Source organism: Festucalex cinctus, chromosome 1, assembly GCF_051991245.1.
Source record: "Festucalex cinctus isolate MCC-2025b chromosome 1, RoL_Fcin_1.0, whole genome shotgun sequence".
NCBI classification, from domain to species: Eukaryota; Metazoa; Chordata; class Actinopteri; order Syngnathiformes; family Syngnathidae; genus Festucalex; species Festucalex cinctus.
Genome location: NC_135411.1, coordinates 55,691,835 through 55,708,766, shown reverse-complemented (window position 1 = coordinate 55,708,766; position 16,932 = coordinate 55,691,835). Strand labels below are relative to the sequence as shown.

Sequence of the window (16,932 nt, the reverse complement as noted above, 5' to 3'; positions counted from 1 at the left end):
ATGACTTTGGATACAATATATTTTTTGTTGTTGTTGCACATTATTTTAAGAGGAACGCACAGCACACTGTTGTAACCAAAAACAGTCAATAGATGGCAGGCACCCACTGTGACTTTTTGTTTTTGTTTTTTTATTTTTTATTTTACACTTCAGTAAGAACAAGACGGTTAACTTTATATTGTAAATAAATTCTTTGAATTTGATCATTCCTGCCTAATGTCAATTATCATATATTACATAAATTTACACAAAAATAATATGGAAATTGCATCACCTATATGTAGCCGATCTTTTGAAATAAGATTTACTGTACAATGAATAGAACCAATGATCATAGACTAGCCTTAGCCTACAGAAGCATATGCCTCTGTGTTATAAAGTGGGGGAGCGGAAAAAAAAAAAAAAAAAAAAAAAAAAAAAAAAAATCGAAAAAAAAATCGAATCGTGACCCCAAAATCGAAATTTAAATCGAATCGTGGAGTTGGCGAATCGTGACACCCCTAGTGTGCGTGTATAAAAAAATTAAAAATAAAAAAAAAAATTAAAAAAAAGTGTAATAAAAAGTGTAATAGCGCGAGCACGCACTTTCTGCTGCGTCATGACTGTTTTGATTTTGGATTCCCACCGGCTTCCTTGCTGGCTCGCTTTCTGATTGGCTGCACGTCACTGTCAATCTGCTGTGCGGAGCGAAATTGGGCCAAAAAAATCCAACATGTTGGATATGCCCGATTTCAAGTCAGGGGTCCTTCCGAGCGCCGATATCGGGAGGCGCCGTGTGTCTTGTCACCACAGGATTATCTGTGAAGATTATCGCTTGCGTCTCGGCGCGTCCTTACGATTGTCGGGAGGGAAAATTCGGGGCTAAAATCGTGCCAATTCTCCTGCCATGTGAACCAGGCTTTAGGGAAGAAAAAGAAGAAAAAAAATCTGAGAAACAATCCGTCAAATGTGAAAGACGGTTGACGGTCCCGCTGAGTGGACACCTTTTTATTTTTTGTTGCGTTTTCTCATCTGATTCATTGGCGAGCGTGTCGCGCTGCTGCCACTGACTCAGGAGCGCGTCCATCACGTTGATGGAAGCAAAGACGTGCGAGCGCAGCTGGTGACCAGCGTTGGCATCAGCGCAACATTGGCAGGTTAAAGCGAGGTTTTTTTTTGTTTTGTTTTTTGAAGATGATTTGGCCAATGAGTCATGCAAACCAGAAGCACGCCATGATCCTCATTTTCAGGTAATATGTTCACCTCATACGAGTTTTTCTTTCCCCATCAGGCTTCTTCTCTGAAGCAAAAGTTGAGTTGACTTCAACCCGACCTAAATGAGAATCTTGAAAGCAAGTTTCCTGGCCTCAGGATGGGACAACACACGAGAGGAAACCATCAATTGAGATGCTGAAGGCAAATCAACAGATGGACGGAGCAGCAAGTTGACATCGATTACAAGCAGGCACTGGCAGACCACCAGCTCACTAACGAGTTTAATGGGGCAAACAAAGCGTCGTCCAGGGGCCGCTCAATCGAAACTAGCCAGTCTGTTCCGCACAAAGCCGTGGCGACGGACAAGACGGATGCTGAGTAAGTAAATATGTAATTATGCTAGCTAGCGATGATGCGACTCGCTGCTGGAGGCCACCGGGCGGATCCTCTTTGGACAAGGACACCGGTTTGTGACTTGGAGAAATAAATCATTCCCCTGGGACGACGTTATGACACAGCGTTGAGAGGAATGTTACATGGCAGCTGACTGAAAACTCGAACGTCAGCTATGAAAACATGAATCATGGAGAAACAATGTTCTAATTGACCTTAAAACAATCACTTGGTGTCATTTTTTTAAAGTCACTATAGTAATGTAAAGGTGCAAATCAAGAATATGCTAGAAAAGTTTATTTACTTGAATACTTCAAAAAGTAGAACTCATCTCCAGTCACAATATGCAAAACGCTGAGCCTTCTTCTTCTCTTACTATTTGGTGATGTTGAGAGGGACTTATTCTACTGCTGTATGCGCCCACTGAGAAATTCAGGTGCGAACATGGCACCTTCGACATCGCTTCCAGATGAAGGACTTTGCCATAATAAGCACTCATCTCATCTAAGTGGAGCTTAACGTTGGGCGACAGCCGCTGAGAGCGCGCGCAAACACATGTCGGACATGGCAGCCTGAGACGGGGCTTAAATCTGAATGACTCAACACTTAGTCGCACATCAGCCGTGATTGAGACTGAGTGGCGGACGAGATGCGCGCGGCGCTGCTGCACAGCATGGCAATTTTTTTGCTGCGCACGGGTTGGCACGTGTGCGTACACTGCTGCTTCTCAGTTTTGCGCTTAAGAAGTTCAGCCCCGGGTTTGATTTACTGAATCGAGCAAAATTGTCAAAAGTCTGATGTTGTGTTTTATATAGATAAAATCAGGATGTTCAATACCACTTTTTTTTTCAAACCTCTACAAGTACTCAACTCTTCAGTAAACAGATACTAGTATTTTTGATACATAAACCTTCCTGTAAAAAACAATGACAAGAAAGCTCAAAAGAAAAACCAACATACTGCAATATAGCCTTTTTCCTTAAAATTTAATGAAATTAAATGCAGTATGTATCAGTTTATCACCCATCCCTAATATAAATACAGAGTAGGGTTAAATTAGGGAAAATAATCTAATTACAATTTTTTACCCCAAAAAATTGCGATATCATATGCGATTATTTTTTTCAAGGTCCCTTTCAATGAATTTTTTTACCCAACAAAAAGTTAATTATAATAAACAATATCAGATCTATTATAGTTTACAGGAACTTAAGATAAAGGCAATAATATCACAGTATTTCTCCTGCAATTAGTTACAATTTACCACTTCAACATATCCAACTTTTCATGTTGCATGAAACATTACATGTAAAGACCGCACTTTTTAAACAATGCATTTATCAATAAATAAATAAATTCAATATACATATTTTAAAAAAACAACAACAACAAAACTTAGCACTCTCCAGTCAGTAAACTTACACATGCTAAAGTGTAGGCAAAGTAAAATTATACCTGCTTATATGACGTAACATTTTCCGATTTGATTTCAAAAACCACGCGCAATCCTTGTGGGTGGGTCGCGGGTTGGGTAGTTTCCCATGGTCTTGACGGGCCTTGAAGGCAATCCCTCATTGATTTGATAAACTAAGCGCGTTCGGAGCTGTTGTATTCTGGTGTGGTTGCGGCCGACAGTCACTTGCAAATTGTCATTAAAGAGTTGTTGTTCATTCGCCACTTGGCCTGGTTAGTAACCAATGCTGTAATCCATGTAAATTATCGGTGGGTAATGATGAGCAATCATGATTTCATCCGTTCTAATTTTCATTCATGAAATCGGACGACACAACACACGTCCACAAATAGACCCATTTAGCCTCAAACTATAGGACAACTCTAATTTATCAGCCGCTTCCGCACACTTGCGCGTACACTCAGTTTACAAAACGGGCGACACTATGGCAGCCGAAAAGTCATAACTAACAACGGTGAAGTGTTTCTTTAAAACCAAGCTCAAACAGATGTTACGTGTTCGACACTCGTCTCAAGATCTCATGAGACAAAAAAAGAACAAAACAAAAAAACAAAAACAAAAAAACACATCAAAATCACGTGCACTTACGGCACCAGGCTTTAGTTACAGCGGCGGTGACCTTCCTGTTCCCCCTTTCCCTCCTTCCGCTCCGTTTCAATGAGCATTTAAAATTGAAGCTTTCTACGATTATGTAATCGCATGTTGTCAAACTGATTGCAAATGCAATTAATCGTTCAGCCCTAATCCAGAGTTTTCTTTTTGTTTTTAAAGAATAACCCAAACATTTACAAAATAGTCATTTTACTATTTTACATATAATCTACAAGGTAACGCTTGTACTTCCTCATCAATGACGCTGTGTCATCAGGTGAATGAGTAGTCGAATGTAAAGCACTTTGAAGGCCTTGTAAGGCAGAAAAGCACTATACAAATGAAGTACCATTTTTACCATCAAAACAACAGTTTTTGTCTTCACTCCACTTATTTGTGGCATTAAATTGATGTGATGTCAAAGTCGTACCTGCCAGTGGTGAAAGACGGACAGAGCGAAGGCCTGCCCCTGAGTGTGCGTGCGAAGGTCCGTCTCGAAGCCGAAGGAATCAATTGCCGGGATGAAGGCCTTGATGGTGTAGAGTGGAGAGCCCGGGATGGGCGCGTCCTGCGTGACGTGGCCTCTGCCAAACGACAACAACATCGTGAATCCCGGCTTTGTGTTTCAAAGTGCTCAGGACAGGGACTGACCTCCTCCGGGCGAGCACCGTGTAGACGGCGGAGACGCAATCCGCCGGAGCTTGGACCTCCACAAAGTAGTATGGCTCCATCAACCTTGGAGTGGCCTGGAACGCACAAAAAAAAAAAAGAACATGAAAAACCTTGAACATACGGCTAACGTATGCATCAGTGACACGGTCAAAACGAGATGAAGAGACGAGCCAAAAATTGTGAGCGAGAAACGTCACTGCGCCGCAATTAAGGAGAACGATCGTCAGCGAAATGCAAAGTGTAATCAGGGTAATGGAACATTAAAGAAAGCAAGTCTGTATGAGTCTAATGGCAGACGGGAAAGAGGGGCGGGGCGGGTTTAGAGATCTCGGTGATCTCACCATGAGGAAGGCCGAGTACACCACCCTCCTGGCGGTCGGGATGACCTGACCCCCTCCGCGGTGCAGCGGCTCCTGAGCGATGAGCGCGTCCAGGATCTTGAACTTGACGTTCCTGATGGCTGAGGGACGTTTCCAAGGTAGAACAAATTTAAAGAGGGTGGGGGGTGGGGGGGGAAGACAACCTCAATGGTGAAGGTAAAGCGAAAGCTGGTCATAAATAGCATCGCACCAGCAGTTCCTGGCACAAGTTCAAGTCATCCAACTCACTTTTGAATCAATTAAAAGTCTCATCGGACGACATTTGTCGTTTGGCATATGGAAAGAAAGGGCAGCAATTGGTAGCTCTTAAGTGTTTCAACTATAGGAAGAATTTTAGTGCCATAAACTTGGGCAGCACGGCAGATGAGTGGTTAGCACGTCTGCCTCACAGTTGAGAGGTTCTGGCTTCAAATCTCTGATCAGGCCTTCCTGTATCAAGTTTGTAATGTTCTCCTTGTGGTTTGTAGGTTTTGTCTGGGAATTTTGCTTCCCTCCCACATTACAAAGACATGCACGTTAGATCTGTTCAAAGTGCCGAATTGTCTGCAGGTGTGAATGTGAATGTTGTTTGTTTATATGTGGCCTGCCAATGACTGGTCACCAGTCCACAAGTCAGTTGAGATCAGCTCCAGCTCATCTTCCAGCCTAATTATGACTACTGAACAGATGGATTGAAATTTGCTGATACAGTTGAAGTAGTTAGGACTAGGTTTTCCAAAAAGCAGCTTTTGACCTGAAAATACTAAAACACGGGAACAAACACTAAAGCATTTCTGTAAAACAGACCATGGTTTCTGGAGAAATTCAGTTTTTCGTGTCAGAAAAAACAATTGGGCACCGTTTTTCTGTGATATCACTTCACAAAATCTTGTTGGGGGGCGGGGGGAACTACCTCCAAATTAGCGTAAACTAGTGTCATTCATTTCTCAACATATTTCTTCAATCCTTTTGTTTCACCTGCTACAGATGGAACCCATTCTGCAACTGGCTCAAAAGCTCATACGGACCAAAATTCCGAGGGGTTCTCCAAGTCAATGTGCTAAAATTACTGTGACATTTCAAAACACACTTTAAATTGCACAAATGAAGAACAACTTGGGGTAACAGCTATGTGGGCACTGGGCAGCAGAATAAGTGAATAAACAATTGTTTTTATTCATGAATTTGTTATGCAGGATTTTATTTATTTTATTTTATTTTTAAGAAAATTCCATAAAGTTAGCTACCAGAGGTCACGTTGCTATTGACTCTCCAAATTAATGTGTCACAGACCTTGATACGGTCAACTGTGTCCTATCTGTGTGTGTGTAAGGTGTTTAAATACATTAAAAAAAAAAGAAAAAAAAAAGTCCGGCTTTAAAGAGAGATTGTCCTTACGCTCATCACACAGCGGCCCCTCCCTGGTGCCCCACTGGAAGCCCTGAACAATGCTGTCTTTCACCGAGCCCAACAGTGCCTTGTCCACCTGTCAAGCACAACACAGAAAATTTGAAAAAAATTAAAATTTGTACATTTATTGTACTACAGTGAATGACTGCACAAAAGCTATTGGCCAACAATATTTCTGAGGCACTGACCTCCAATTATCTCCAAAGTAAGGGGCATAAGAGATACTACTTTTTGCTGACATTTTTTTTTATTTTTTTTATCAATTTTGAAATTTGTTTAAAGACAAGATCAGGCTTAGACTGCACAAGCCTAATCTAGGCCTGACAATTTGACCTCTGACGGTAGCGTGTCGTCCACCAGGATATTGGGCCCTGTTGTGTCGGGTCCGAAGGCCCAGATGGACCTGGCAGCCAGCAGATCCCAGTCATACTTCGTCTGGAAGAACTCACCCAGCTTCTTCCTGGAGGAGGAGAAGGAGGAGGAGGAAGACAGGGGAGGCGGTTAAGAAAGGTGCTTTGCGTGAAGTGTCAGCTGTAACATAAAGGAGATTAGTTGATTGGGGTGTGCAGAGGGGTTAATGGAAGAGGAAGAGGTTTGGTCTAATGGGGTGTGAAGTGTGTCGCCCATGCGACACCGTTGCACCTGCACAACCTCACACATGCACACGCACACTTTATATTACAGTGGGAGGAAATCTCATGTGTGCTTTCAGAGCATTTTCAATTAGCGTAAGTGAACCGATCAATACAGCGAGGAGGCTCTTAAAAAGACTTCCACGTTATTTTCACTAAACACAGCACAACATCTTTTATTTTCTGTCCAAATATTCCCACTAGAGAAATGCCCTATAAAACAAATCAGCGAATTAAATTCAATTCCAGAAAAATATACTCCACTGAATTAAAAGTTACCAGGCTGTGGCATGCCACTTAAAAATGAAAAAGAATATGAAATAGTTTTTCGCAGTAAATGTGCACGTGACTGTGCTGCATTTTCCATCATGGCATTTAATTAAAAGAGCAAACGGTCACTCCTGCATGCCTGCACATTTATCAGACGCTAACTGAGGGATAAAAGAGAAATATGACAATGTCTCGGGGGCCGTTACGCAAATGTATTACTGTATGTCCACCATTACAACTGCGCAATTTTAATTCATCATGAGATAACTGGATGTGTGGAATCTGCGAGATGGCTGGTTTCATACCTGTTCCAAGTGATCTGCACCACCTCATTCTCGATGTCCTCGGCCAGCCCCTTCTCCAAGGGCTCAGCGATCATGGTGATCTTATTCCTGCCAATGGCAACGTACAATCAGCTGTCAATCAACTTACTCTGACACCACTTGCCAGAAGGGGAGGAGGGGGCGAGGCCAATGCTGATGGGCAACACTTATTTAACTTGATGATAATAGGGGGCCAGTGACCCTCACTGGCCTAATGAGATAAAAAATGATGCTTTTACAATGCATAATGATAAGTCAGACAAGGTAGTATACGGACAATTATAAACAATTACTTTAATGGCTTTTACACAAAGTCGAGTCAGAGCGCCTGCCTAGCCATCAAAAGTGAAATTAAACAATCATGTTAAAATATTATCTAGCAAATTGTAAAAATGTGTGACAAGGCCTACCATTGGTGTAAAGTGTTCTATAATTATTTACCTGTGGGGTATTTTGGCAAAAGACACCTGGGAACTGTTGTAAATTGTGAAAACAATGCAGAGTATCTCCTTTAACACCGACTGTATCAAATTGAGAGCTTTTTCTTAATGACATGATTCTCTCATGCACCACTAACAACCACAATTAAAGGCAGAATTGTTCACAACCATCTTGTATTGCATTTTGCTGCACAATACTCACTTTTTATTCGGCGTCTCAGCAAAACACTTCAAAGACGACGTCTCCACGACTGTTTCACAGAACGTCACCACAGGGTCAGCAACCTATGGACATGAAGACCTTTGTCTCAAAATATAATCAAAAGCAAAACAGAAACATGACAGAAAAATGAATCTTAATTACTTTAATGTCGATTTCAGAGTACATCTTGCGCAGGTCGTGCATAACACAGTCCAGGTAGAGCTCCCCTGTGCCCAAGATGACGTGCTCTCCAGACTCCTCCACCTATTAAAGACATAAACATAGATGCACATAAAGCAAGCTGCACCTTCTACAGACGCCGGTTCAACTACTTGACTGATGTGATGCACCTTTGTGGTGAGGGAGGGGTAACTCTTGTTGACCTTCCGCAAACCATCCAACATCTTGGGCAGCTCTGAAGGGTTAACGGGCTCCACTGCGATTTTAATCACAGAAGCTGTATTGAATTTCAACGGCCTGAAAATCTGAGCCTGAGGTGTGTGAGTGAGTGAGTGAGAGAGTGTGAGTGTGAGTGAGTGAGTGAGTGAGTGAGTGAGAGAGTGTGAGTGAGTGAGAGAGTGTGAGTGAGAGAGAGAGTGTGAGTGAGTGAGAGAGAGAGTGTGAGTGAGTGAGAGAGAGTGTGAGAGAGAGAGAGAGAGAGAGAGAGAGAGACATCCATGAAGCACTCGTTCAACTTTTCGGCCTTGCCGCCATTTGTTAGTCAGCAGAGTCTGACCTCCTCGTTCCCTCGGGGCTCTGTGATAGTGGCCGTTTTGACAATGGGCTGGTCACATCCCTCGATAAGTACCCAGTTCCCGGCGGGAACTCGATTCACTTCAATTTGATATCTTTAAAAATTGGAGCAGCAGAGATTTAATTCATAAGAAAACCACTCCAATGTTAAAAAGTCCAAATCCTCAAGGCACACCTTGCGACGGAAATCCAGAGCCGGCCAACGGTGCAAACTTGGGAATCCTCCTCATCCTCCAGGGTGTAGTTCTCACCCAACACCTTGACGGGCTGGCCTGCCTGGATGGTCCCGCTCAGTACACGGCCAAAGGCGTGGAACTGAACGCCGTCCTCGGTGCTGTACATCTTGGTAGTGTGACACATTAGGGGACCCTGAACAAGGGAAGGTAAATGTTGTTTACAAAGTACATTGTGAGAGTCCTACATTAAAAAGCAGACAAGACAGAATAATGAATTAAGAAATTTGGGGCATGTTGCTAGCTTTTTATTTTATATATATTTCTATTTCACACATTTATTGGTCGCTCATAAAAACTCACTTCAGGGTCACACTCAGCCATAGCCTCCCCTAGGTCTGAGTCCAGACCACCTGTATAAGTGTGCTCTATTTTGTTCCGGGCGCCCTCCTGTGGCGAGGGGATGTGCTGCACACACAGGTCCACCAAGCCTACAGACAACAGGTCAGAGTTAAATATTGTTAGCCTAATAGCAGAGTTGATTATGCCCGTCATCCATTTCCGGCTTTCCAAAAAAAAAACACAAAAAAACAAAAAAACAAAAACAAAAAAAACACAACAACAAAAAACAAACAAAAAAACTGACATACCAGTGAAGTCGCCAAAGAAGCGGTTGCACACCAGCCTCAACAGCGGCCTGATGTTCAGTTTCAGTTCTTCCTTGCTCAGGTGGACCCCCAGTTCGTCCAGAACCCTGGGGAGTGACGTGTCCACATCCCCGACCACCTACAAAAAAAAAAGAAAAAAAAAAAAAAGAGATGGTTTCAGGACATTTGGTTTGATTGGACCTCATGGGCATTGGACATGCTTGTGAAGGGTTTTGGATCCAACCTGTGAAAGGATTTTATAGAGTGGCTCGAGGACAAACTCCACAAAACTGCGCTGGGAGTTACTGGTGGGAGCTTTCTTTGTGAACTTGCGACTAAATGACAGAAAACACACCAAAAAAACCTGAGACAATGAATGTTTAATTGCCAAATGTTTGGTAAACACTCACGTTTTTGGGTTAAAATAAATGTCCCCCCAGAGTCTCTTGGAAAACTCAGTGTAATTGATGTCACCTGAAAATGAACACACAACCATGAGAATGGAGGTTTGTTGGAGTGTTCATCTGCGGTCAACTCACCATAGGTATCTGCATAGATCTTTGCAAATGAGCCTAGGGTGAAACAGATGCTGTACTGGGAGCTAGCAAAGCACACATTGCCCAAGAGAGGAGAAACCACCAGGTTCTCGTCGGTGGAGTACGTGCTGAAGGGGGAAAACGCCACAAATGAACAAACGCTGTGTCGTCACGTGAGATTTATGGCGTCACAGCCACTTACTTGAGCAGGCCGTTAACCTCGTCCACAATATGGCGGAGTTTGTAGTAGGCGTCGGTGGGTGGCAGCTTGAGCTCCACGATGAGCCGATCCACCTTGTTAATGCAGATGGTGATGGCCATGCGCTCCTGGACGGCGTGTTTGATCAAGCGCTCCGTGTTCAGCATCACCTGTGGCGGACAGCATGCGTTTGTAAACGGCCACCAAATGGCTGCCGCTGCTCGGACACTACGACATACTCCTTCCGCCGCATCGATGAAGAGGACGATGCCGTCTGAGATGCGAATGCTGGATGTGACCTCGTCGGAGAAGTTGACGTGACCTGTTTGGGAAACGGAACGTGTTCATGATCTGACGATGATGTCACAAAATGAAGGCGAGTGCGTACCTGGTGTGTCCATGATGTTCAGCAGGTAAGATTTGCCTCTGGAATCAGGCAGCACTAGTGTGACAGGCGTGCTCTTGATGCCCACGCCTCTCTGTCAAACGCCAACAAAACAATATATTTAATTCATAGTGACATCGTGTATATTTGTTAAATAGTGGCCTCCTCTAAAATAGGCACCATGCTTCAATTAACTGCAGGGTGCGGCGCGGGTCCAGTGTTTTCCCTCAAATCAGTTGGTTATACCCTTCATATACACATGTACATATATCAGAGCTGTTCTTTTTCAATGTACTATATTATTCATTCATTTCTGAGGACATTATTCATATATGTTGCACTCACCTCCTGTTCAGTAAAGAGGATGTCTGTGTACCGGAGCTGAAACAGTCAAGAGGCCAGCTGTAAGTCATTTGACACAAATTTAGGTAAGCTCTTATCACGCACGCCACACTCACGTCTACGTCGTCTCTCTTCCTGATCTCCGGGTGCGTCTGCTCAATCAGGCAGTCCACAAAGCAGGTCTTGAAAGGAAAGCGAATGGCATGTTATGTTGCATCTTGGAGAACACCTGTTTTAGTTGGCAAAGTGCCACAGAGGAAGACACAGATGGCGGGCAGAGTTTCACCTTGCCGTGGTGGAGGTGGCCGCACAGGGTAACATTACGGATCAGCTCAGGACTATCCATCAGGTCGGCGAGGAACCTGGCAGGAGAAAATGACAACTGAAGACCGCTAAAGCCATTCACACACAAACCAAAAAATAGCATATACATGTTCTCCTTCTTTATACAAAACACTTGGAAATGTCTTGCACTCAAAGTGTGCTATACAAATCAACATACCTTTTGATCAATTTTTCTAATGCAGATATTTATGTCCACCTGGGGTCATCATCCCCACATTCTACACTGTAGTACCTGTGACTTTGGGTGTAGCTGAGTGCAACTGCAGCATTTGATGTTCATTTTTACCGACTGCTTATTTTTTTTGTGTAGTTTACTACCTCAAAATGTAGTTCTGATTACTTGAATCGTTAACAACCTCAATTTGAAATTTTAGTATTGTGAAAACCTACTTATTACATGTAAATTGTGTTACCGTTTGTTCAATAAAGCAATTGAAAGTGTTACAAAATGACTCATTTGATAACCAAAACATGTTTTCTACATTTTGTCCTTATAACCAATAACTTTTTGTTAATTAAAAAAATAAAATAAAACATGAACTAATAATTTTGACAGTTTTAACTACATTTTTTTCTTGTTATCACTGCTTTGTGGTTAAGGTTAATATTCTGCCCTCGCAACACGTTCTTAGGTTTGTGCCACAAAACAGTATGAAGAATGAAGCTTCAGAAGCTTTGTTAAGGATTTGTGCTGATTCTTTTACTATTCATTTACAAGGAGGTTTGTCCTTCCTTTAATCTCTAAAATGTATTGCAATACTTGTGTATGTCTTTTTGGGTTCTGATTTTAAATTATGTAAAGGGGGGCTAACTTGCTAATTTTTTTTTCTTCTGCCCCTTCTCAAACTTGCATTTTATCATATTGTGCTTTTTTTCTTTCCTTTGTTATGTTTTTTATTGATGTGCTTATTTGTTACGAATAAAATCAAGCCAACATCAAATAACAAAGACTAAATAGATGTCTGTTCAACAAGTGTAACAATGAGGCCCTCTACTGGACTCAGAGAGTATATCAGCAACACGTATTTCACCACGAGTTTAATTCATCTGATACAGCAGCCACATGCGATAAACAGAGACGAGAATTTGCCTCATTGAGGAAATGAGAAGCAACTTACAAAACTTAAGACAAATTGAAGATCTTACCAATTTTTACTGTCTACAAAGACCCGCCAAATAATAATGTATATCTGCAAAACATGTCAGTCCCCAAAAAGGGTCCGGCTAGAAACGATGAAAAACTGTGCAAGGCACAACAGTTAACATGGCGTTTTGCATCGACACTTTTGTTTTTACATCGATGACTATTTTAAGCAGTTTTCATCAATATTAAATCAATTTTCGATATTACGTTACACCCCTAGTTGGAACTACCAGTGGCAGTCTATATATTAGCTAATAGGGGTGTGAATTGCCTAGTACCTGACGATTCGATTCGTATCACGATTCACAGGTCACGATTCGATTCGATACCGATTAATCCCGATACGAATTTATAAGTCGATTGTTGCGATTTTTTTTCATTCAAATTTAGAAAATACTAATCAGTAAGCTTGTAGAGTGTAAGATTTATATGAAAATGTATTATTTATTTATCTGAAATTTCAGTCTTATAGAGGTTGTAATCTGTTTCATGTTTGAACAGCATTAAAATAAAATATTAAGGCTTAATGTTCCGTTCATATAACATTCTTCCATGCTCAAGGTGTGAATCCTAACCCGAAGTCAGACGTTTTGTTGAATATTTTTCCATTAAAAATGGAAGTTTAAAAATCGATTCACACACACACACACACACACACACACACACAAAAAAAAAAAAAAAAAAAAAAAAAAGGGCAATGATGATAAGACGTTGAATCGGTAAGACTACCGAATGAACAATTATGAGCTCTTCAAAAAAAAAAAAAAAAAAAAACGATTTTTTTTTTTTTTTAATCGATTCGAGATATATCGCCAAATCAATTTTTTTTAACACCCCTATTAGCTAATATTGCTTGTCTTGGAGATTGTAGATGTACTGCCCGTGTTGTAAAGATGATCTCTTAGAAGCTTCACGGCAGACATTTCGCATTAACCGTTTATATAACTGAATTGAGTTATTTGAAAAATCGTTGCAGCCCTAGCTGCGATTACTCACTCCATGTCGTAAACCGTGGCTGGCAACTCCTGCTCCATCAGCGTGAATTGTTTGTGCCGCACCGGCTTGATGATGGGCTCTAAACGAGAGAAATTTAATGTACAAAAAATATGCTGGTAGATGTTGAAATGAATCACAGGGTATAATGACACACAACACAATCCAATATCAGCTGAAGCCGTGTAGGGCAAAATAAAGCAACCAAAACACCACCACAACAACCACAATAATAAGCCTAAAAAAAGAATAACCCCCAAAAGTCAAAGTTGTTTATTATGCTTACTATTGCAAAGGCATATTGGCATTTGTTTTATTTAATTTTGTTTCTTTGGTACACCATAAATGAGCATACTGCATGTACAGTTTGCAGCAAAAAAATAAAAAATGCACACATACCAGCCACTAAAAATAAATGGGAAAAAAATTGCACTAAATAATCACTTATGCTCCCTTTTAACTTAGTTGCTTGTGTCACTGCCATATACCATGAATGGGGTGTTGTAAAACTATACTTTAAAAGAAAAAGAAAAAAAAACCTAAAATGACACCAGCAGAAGACGTTTTCGAAACAGATTACAAAAATAAATAAAATACGAGTTTTGTAAAATGCAAAAAAAAATGTTTTACTGGCAACATACCGTCAAGGCTGGTTTATATTTTTTTTGTATTGAAGTTCATTAGGTTGTGCAGTAGGGGTGGGACAAAAAAACGATTCGACCGAATCATCGGTCGTCAAGGGGAGCTAAAGGACCGTATCGGTAGCAGACTTGTCAACCGATACAAAATCCGCCGGGAATCCTTAGATACATTGCTTGTAAAGCTGTGGACCGGATATCGCGTGGCTGTGAATCGGTTGCGAGTGAGGCTTTATGGTTTTCATAACAATAGCAAGAGTTCTGCGCCGTGCTCTACTTGTTTTGTTTACATTTCAGAAGCATCACCATTCAAGCTACTTCCCTGTTTACAGAGAGCTAGCAAAGAAGCGCTCAGAGACGCTTCATTCCCCGGATGTTGTAAACATAATGCAAAGACGTTACGCACCTTGGGGAGGAGCCTACCGTCAACGCCGTGCTCGCGACACGGCGCGCGCGCGCACAACGAGTGACAACATGCAACAGTTAGCAGAAGCCGGTGCCGTACATCTCGGTATTTCCCATGGCTATCGAGTCCTCTCGGTGCACTTGTATGTCCCGGGCCGGCGTTGGTACTGCGCGCGAGCCAAAAAGAATAACTCCCGTGACGATCCAATGCATGGATTCAAACGACACAGGTATGTCCCACAGCTAAGCTAAAAGCACACTGCAAGTATCTCATTTCTCAGTTTGTGGCTCCCTGTTAATGTATACAGCTAGCATGAGCAGCAGATAGGAGAACTGAGACGTGCCCGTGATAACGTCAAACGCAAAATGAACGACAGCCCAAAAAAACAAAACATAAACAGTAGTGATTCCGTGGTCATCATCTTGTCTCAGATTAAAAAACAAAAAACAAAAAGATGTCATACATTAACCAAAAATGAATATGATGGCAAAAGAAAAACAAATATTGTTAAAAACAAAAATTGTTGATAAAAAGGGAAGGGCACTTTTGGAAATATTTTTGGATATATTAAGTGGTTAAAATGTGTTTGATAGATTTATTGTTCCATAAGGTGGCTTCATATTTCTTTTGGCTGGACGGTAGGTTTATTTCATGTCTTAAATTTATGTTTCTGAAATACTAAATACAATGTGCACATATTCTGTTTAATTGTGTTGGTGTCTTTTTAAAGGTTAAATAATTATATTTCAAGTTGAATTATCAGCCTTTTTTTCCTGATCCTTATTTTGAATAAAAAAATAAATAAAAAATAAAAAACAATTATAACTCTCAATAACGACTAATAAATATTTAACCTGATACATTTTTCAGTCATATCGCCCAGCCCTTTGTTGCGGTCCATTTAAATAATTGATTCAATATATAAAAATATAGAAGACATTTTTGTTGTTTGTTTTTTTTTAAAACACATTTGTAGATACTGTAAAAATTTGTGGTGTTTTAAGATTAATGTTTACAAGCAACAAATGTCACTATAAGTTTTGAATATTGAAATGAATCGTATCGAATCGAAAATCGTATCGTTCCCAAACTTAATCGAACCGCATCGAACCGTTCTGTTCTGAAAGATAATCGTTTTTCAATCGAATCGCAACCTGTGTATCGAGATACATATCGAATCGGCCTCATGTCAGAGATTCCCACCCCTATTGTGCAGGCGTTCAAATCTCTAATCTCCAACCTGTGAGAGGTTGTGTGTCCTCCTCTTGGACGATGGTTTCTACTTCCGGTCCGTACACCTCCTCAGCAGTGGGATAGTACTTTTTATCCTCATGCAGCACCACTTCCATGCCGGGCACGTCCTCGTCTGCATCGGCTGGCTCGTCGTCATCATCCTCGTCTCCCTGCACAAGAAGAGGACACTTGTTATTTCAACACTGTTTAAACAAATGCATTGAACACGTCAAAAGAAGAGCTACACAACACCTCATCTGCATCTCGGTCCTCTGCATCCAAGTCGTTCTCGTCGTCATCATCAGAGTCAAGCTCTGGGCCGATGTAGTTGCCAAATTCGTCGTACAGATCAGCCTCCATTTCACAGATAACCTGACCAAGAAAATAAGGCATTGGTTAAAAGTATGTGAGACACATAGTATAAATACAATGACACTGTAAACGAATATATGACAAACTTTACCTCAAAATATAGTATACTGTACTGTAATACTTGTACAATAGGTTTTTGTTGCTGGCTGGTACTAAAGGCCAATTGTACAAGTATTACAGCCTTCTCTACACGGCGAAGGATCCACTTCGAAATTAAAACTTCGTGACAAACACTGATGAGGGGTGCCGCGAGGCAGGAACCATGCATGCCCTAGTGCATGACTCCTTCCGACGATTGACCAATCAGAGCCGTTCACGGCAAAATAGCGCTAGCAAGACAGCTACCGGCAACGGCAAAATATGCACACTGCCTGATACTAATTTAGCTTGCAGTGTCTCCAATACGTTACATTCGAGATACAATATTTATAAGACAGATAAGTATTTGTCGTTGGAACGTCTGCGAAGGTGTAGAGTGCCCACACCAACACCCCCACCCTTATTCATAAATGTAGCAATATATGACTTTAGTTCACCATTAGCATGCTAGTCAGCTAGCGAGAATGAATGACACCCGAAACAACGTTATCGTTACGTTAAGGTTGTAATACAACAATGCTAATTTAGTGCGATGAACTGATAATCCGATGACGAAAGACTTACCTGTAGTCTGCTCTAAATGATGAATCGTGTATTTTTCCTCAAATATTTGTATTCGTTTAGCTTATAGCAAATAAATATATTTTCCAAGTAGCGCCATGCGTTAGAAACGCCACTTCCGGTCTGATTTCTTCGTTATTTTTGCT

General features: G+C 41.3%; 1 protein-coding gene across 1 annotated transcript in view; it reads right to left on the bottom strand.

The window, feature by feature from the left end:
- eftud2 (elongation factor Tu GTP binding domain containing 2) overlaps window positions 1-16,932 on the bottom strand; it is a 23,132-nt gene extending 6,200 nt beyond the window's left edge. Inside the window, exons 1-26 of the mRNA XM_077495568.1 lie at window positions 16,790-16,932; window positions 16,007-16,126; window positions 15,762-15,924; window positions 13,481-13,559; window positions 11,282-11,357; window positions 11,112-11,177; window positions 10,999-11,034; window positions 10,657-10,747; window positions 10,508-10,590; window positions 10,272-10,438; window positions 10,073-10,197; window positions 9,944-10,007; window positions 9,778-9,868; window positions 9,537-9,672; window positions 9,250-9,377; window positions 8,889-9,082; window positions 8,697-8,808; window positions 8,311-8,451; window positions 8,123-8,224; window positions 7,961-8,043; window positions 7,301-7,387; window positions 6,427-6,553; window positions 6,082-6,169; window positions 4,666-4,784; window positions 4,304-4,398; window positions 4,083-4,236 (exon numbers count right to left, since the gene is read on the bottom strand). Coding sequence (XP_077351694.1) covers window positions 4,083-4,236; window positions 4,304-4,398; window positions 4,666-4,784; window positions 6,082-6,169; window positions 6,427-6,553; window positions 7,301-7,387; window positions 7,961-8,043; window positions 8,123-8,224; window positions 8,311-8,451; window positions 8,697-8,808; window positions 8,889-9,082; window positions 9,250-9,377; window positions 9,537-9,672; window positions 9,778-9,868; window positions 9,944-10,007; window positions 10,073-10,197; window positions 10,272-10,438; window positions 10,508-10,590; window positions 10,657-10,747; window positions 10,999-11,034; window positions 11,112-11,177; window positions 11,282-11,357; window positions 13,481-13,559; window positions 15,762-15,924; window positions 16,007-16,114 — 2,715 coding nt within the window. The 5' untranslated portion in view covers window positions 16,115-16,126; window positions 16,790-16,932. The remainder of the gene's footprint in view (window positions 1-4,082; window positions 4,237-4,303; window positions 4,399-4,665; window positions 4,785-6,081; window positions 6,170-6,426; window positions 6,554-7,300; window positions 7,388-7,960; window positions 8,044-8,122; window positions 8,225-8,310; window positions 8,452-8,696; window positions 8,809-8,888; window positions 9,083-9,249; window positions 9,378-9,536; window positions 9,673-9,777; window positions 9,869-9,943; window positions 10,008-10,072; window positions 10,198-10,271; window positions 10,439-10,507; window positions 10,591-10,656; window positions 10,748-10,998; window positions 11,035-11,111; window positions 11,178-11,281; window positions 11,358-13,480; window positions 13,560-15,761; window positions 15,925-16,006; window positions 16,127-16,789) is intronic.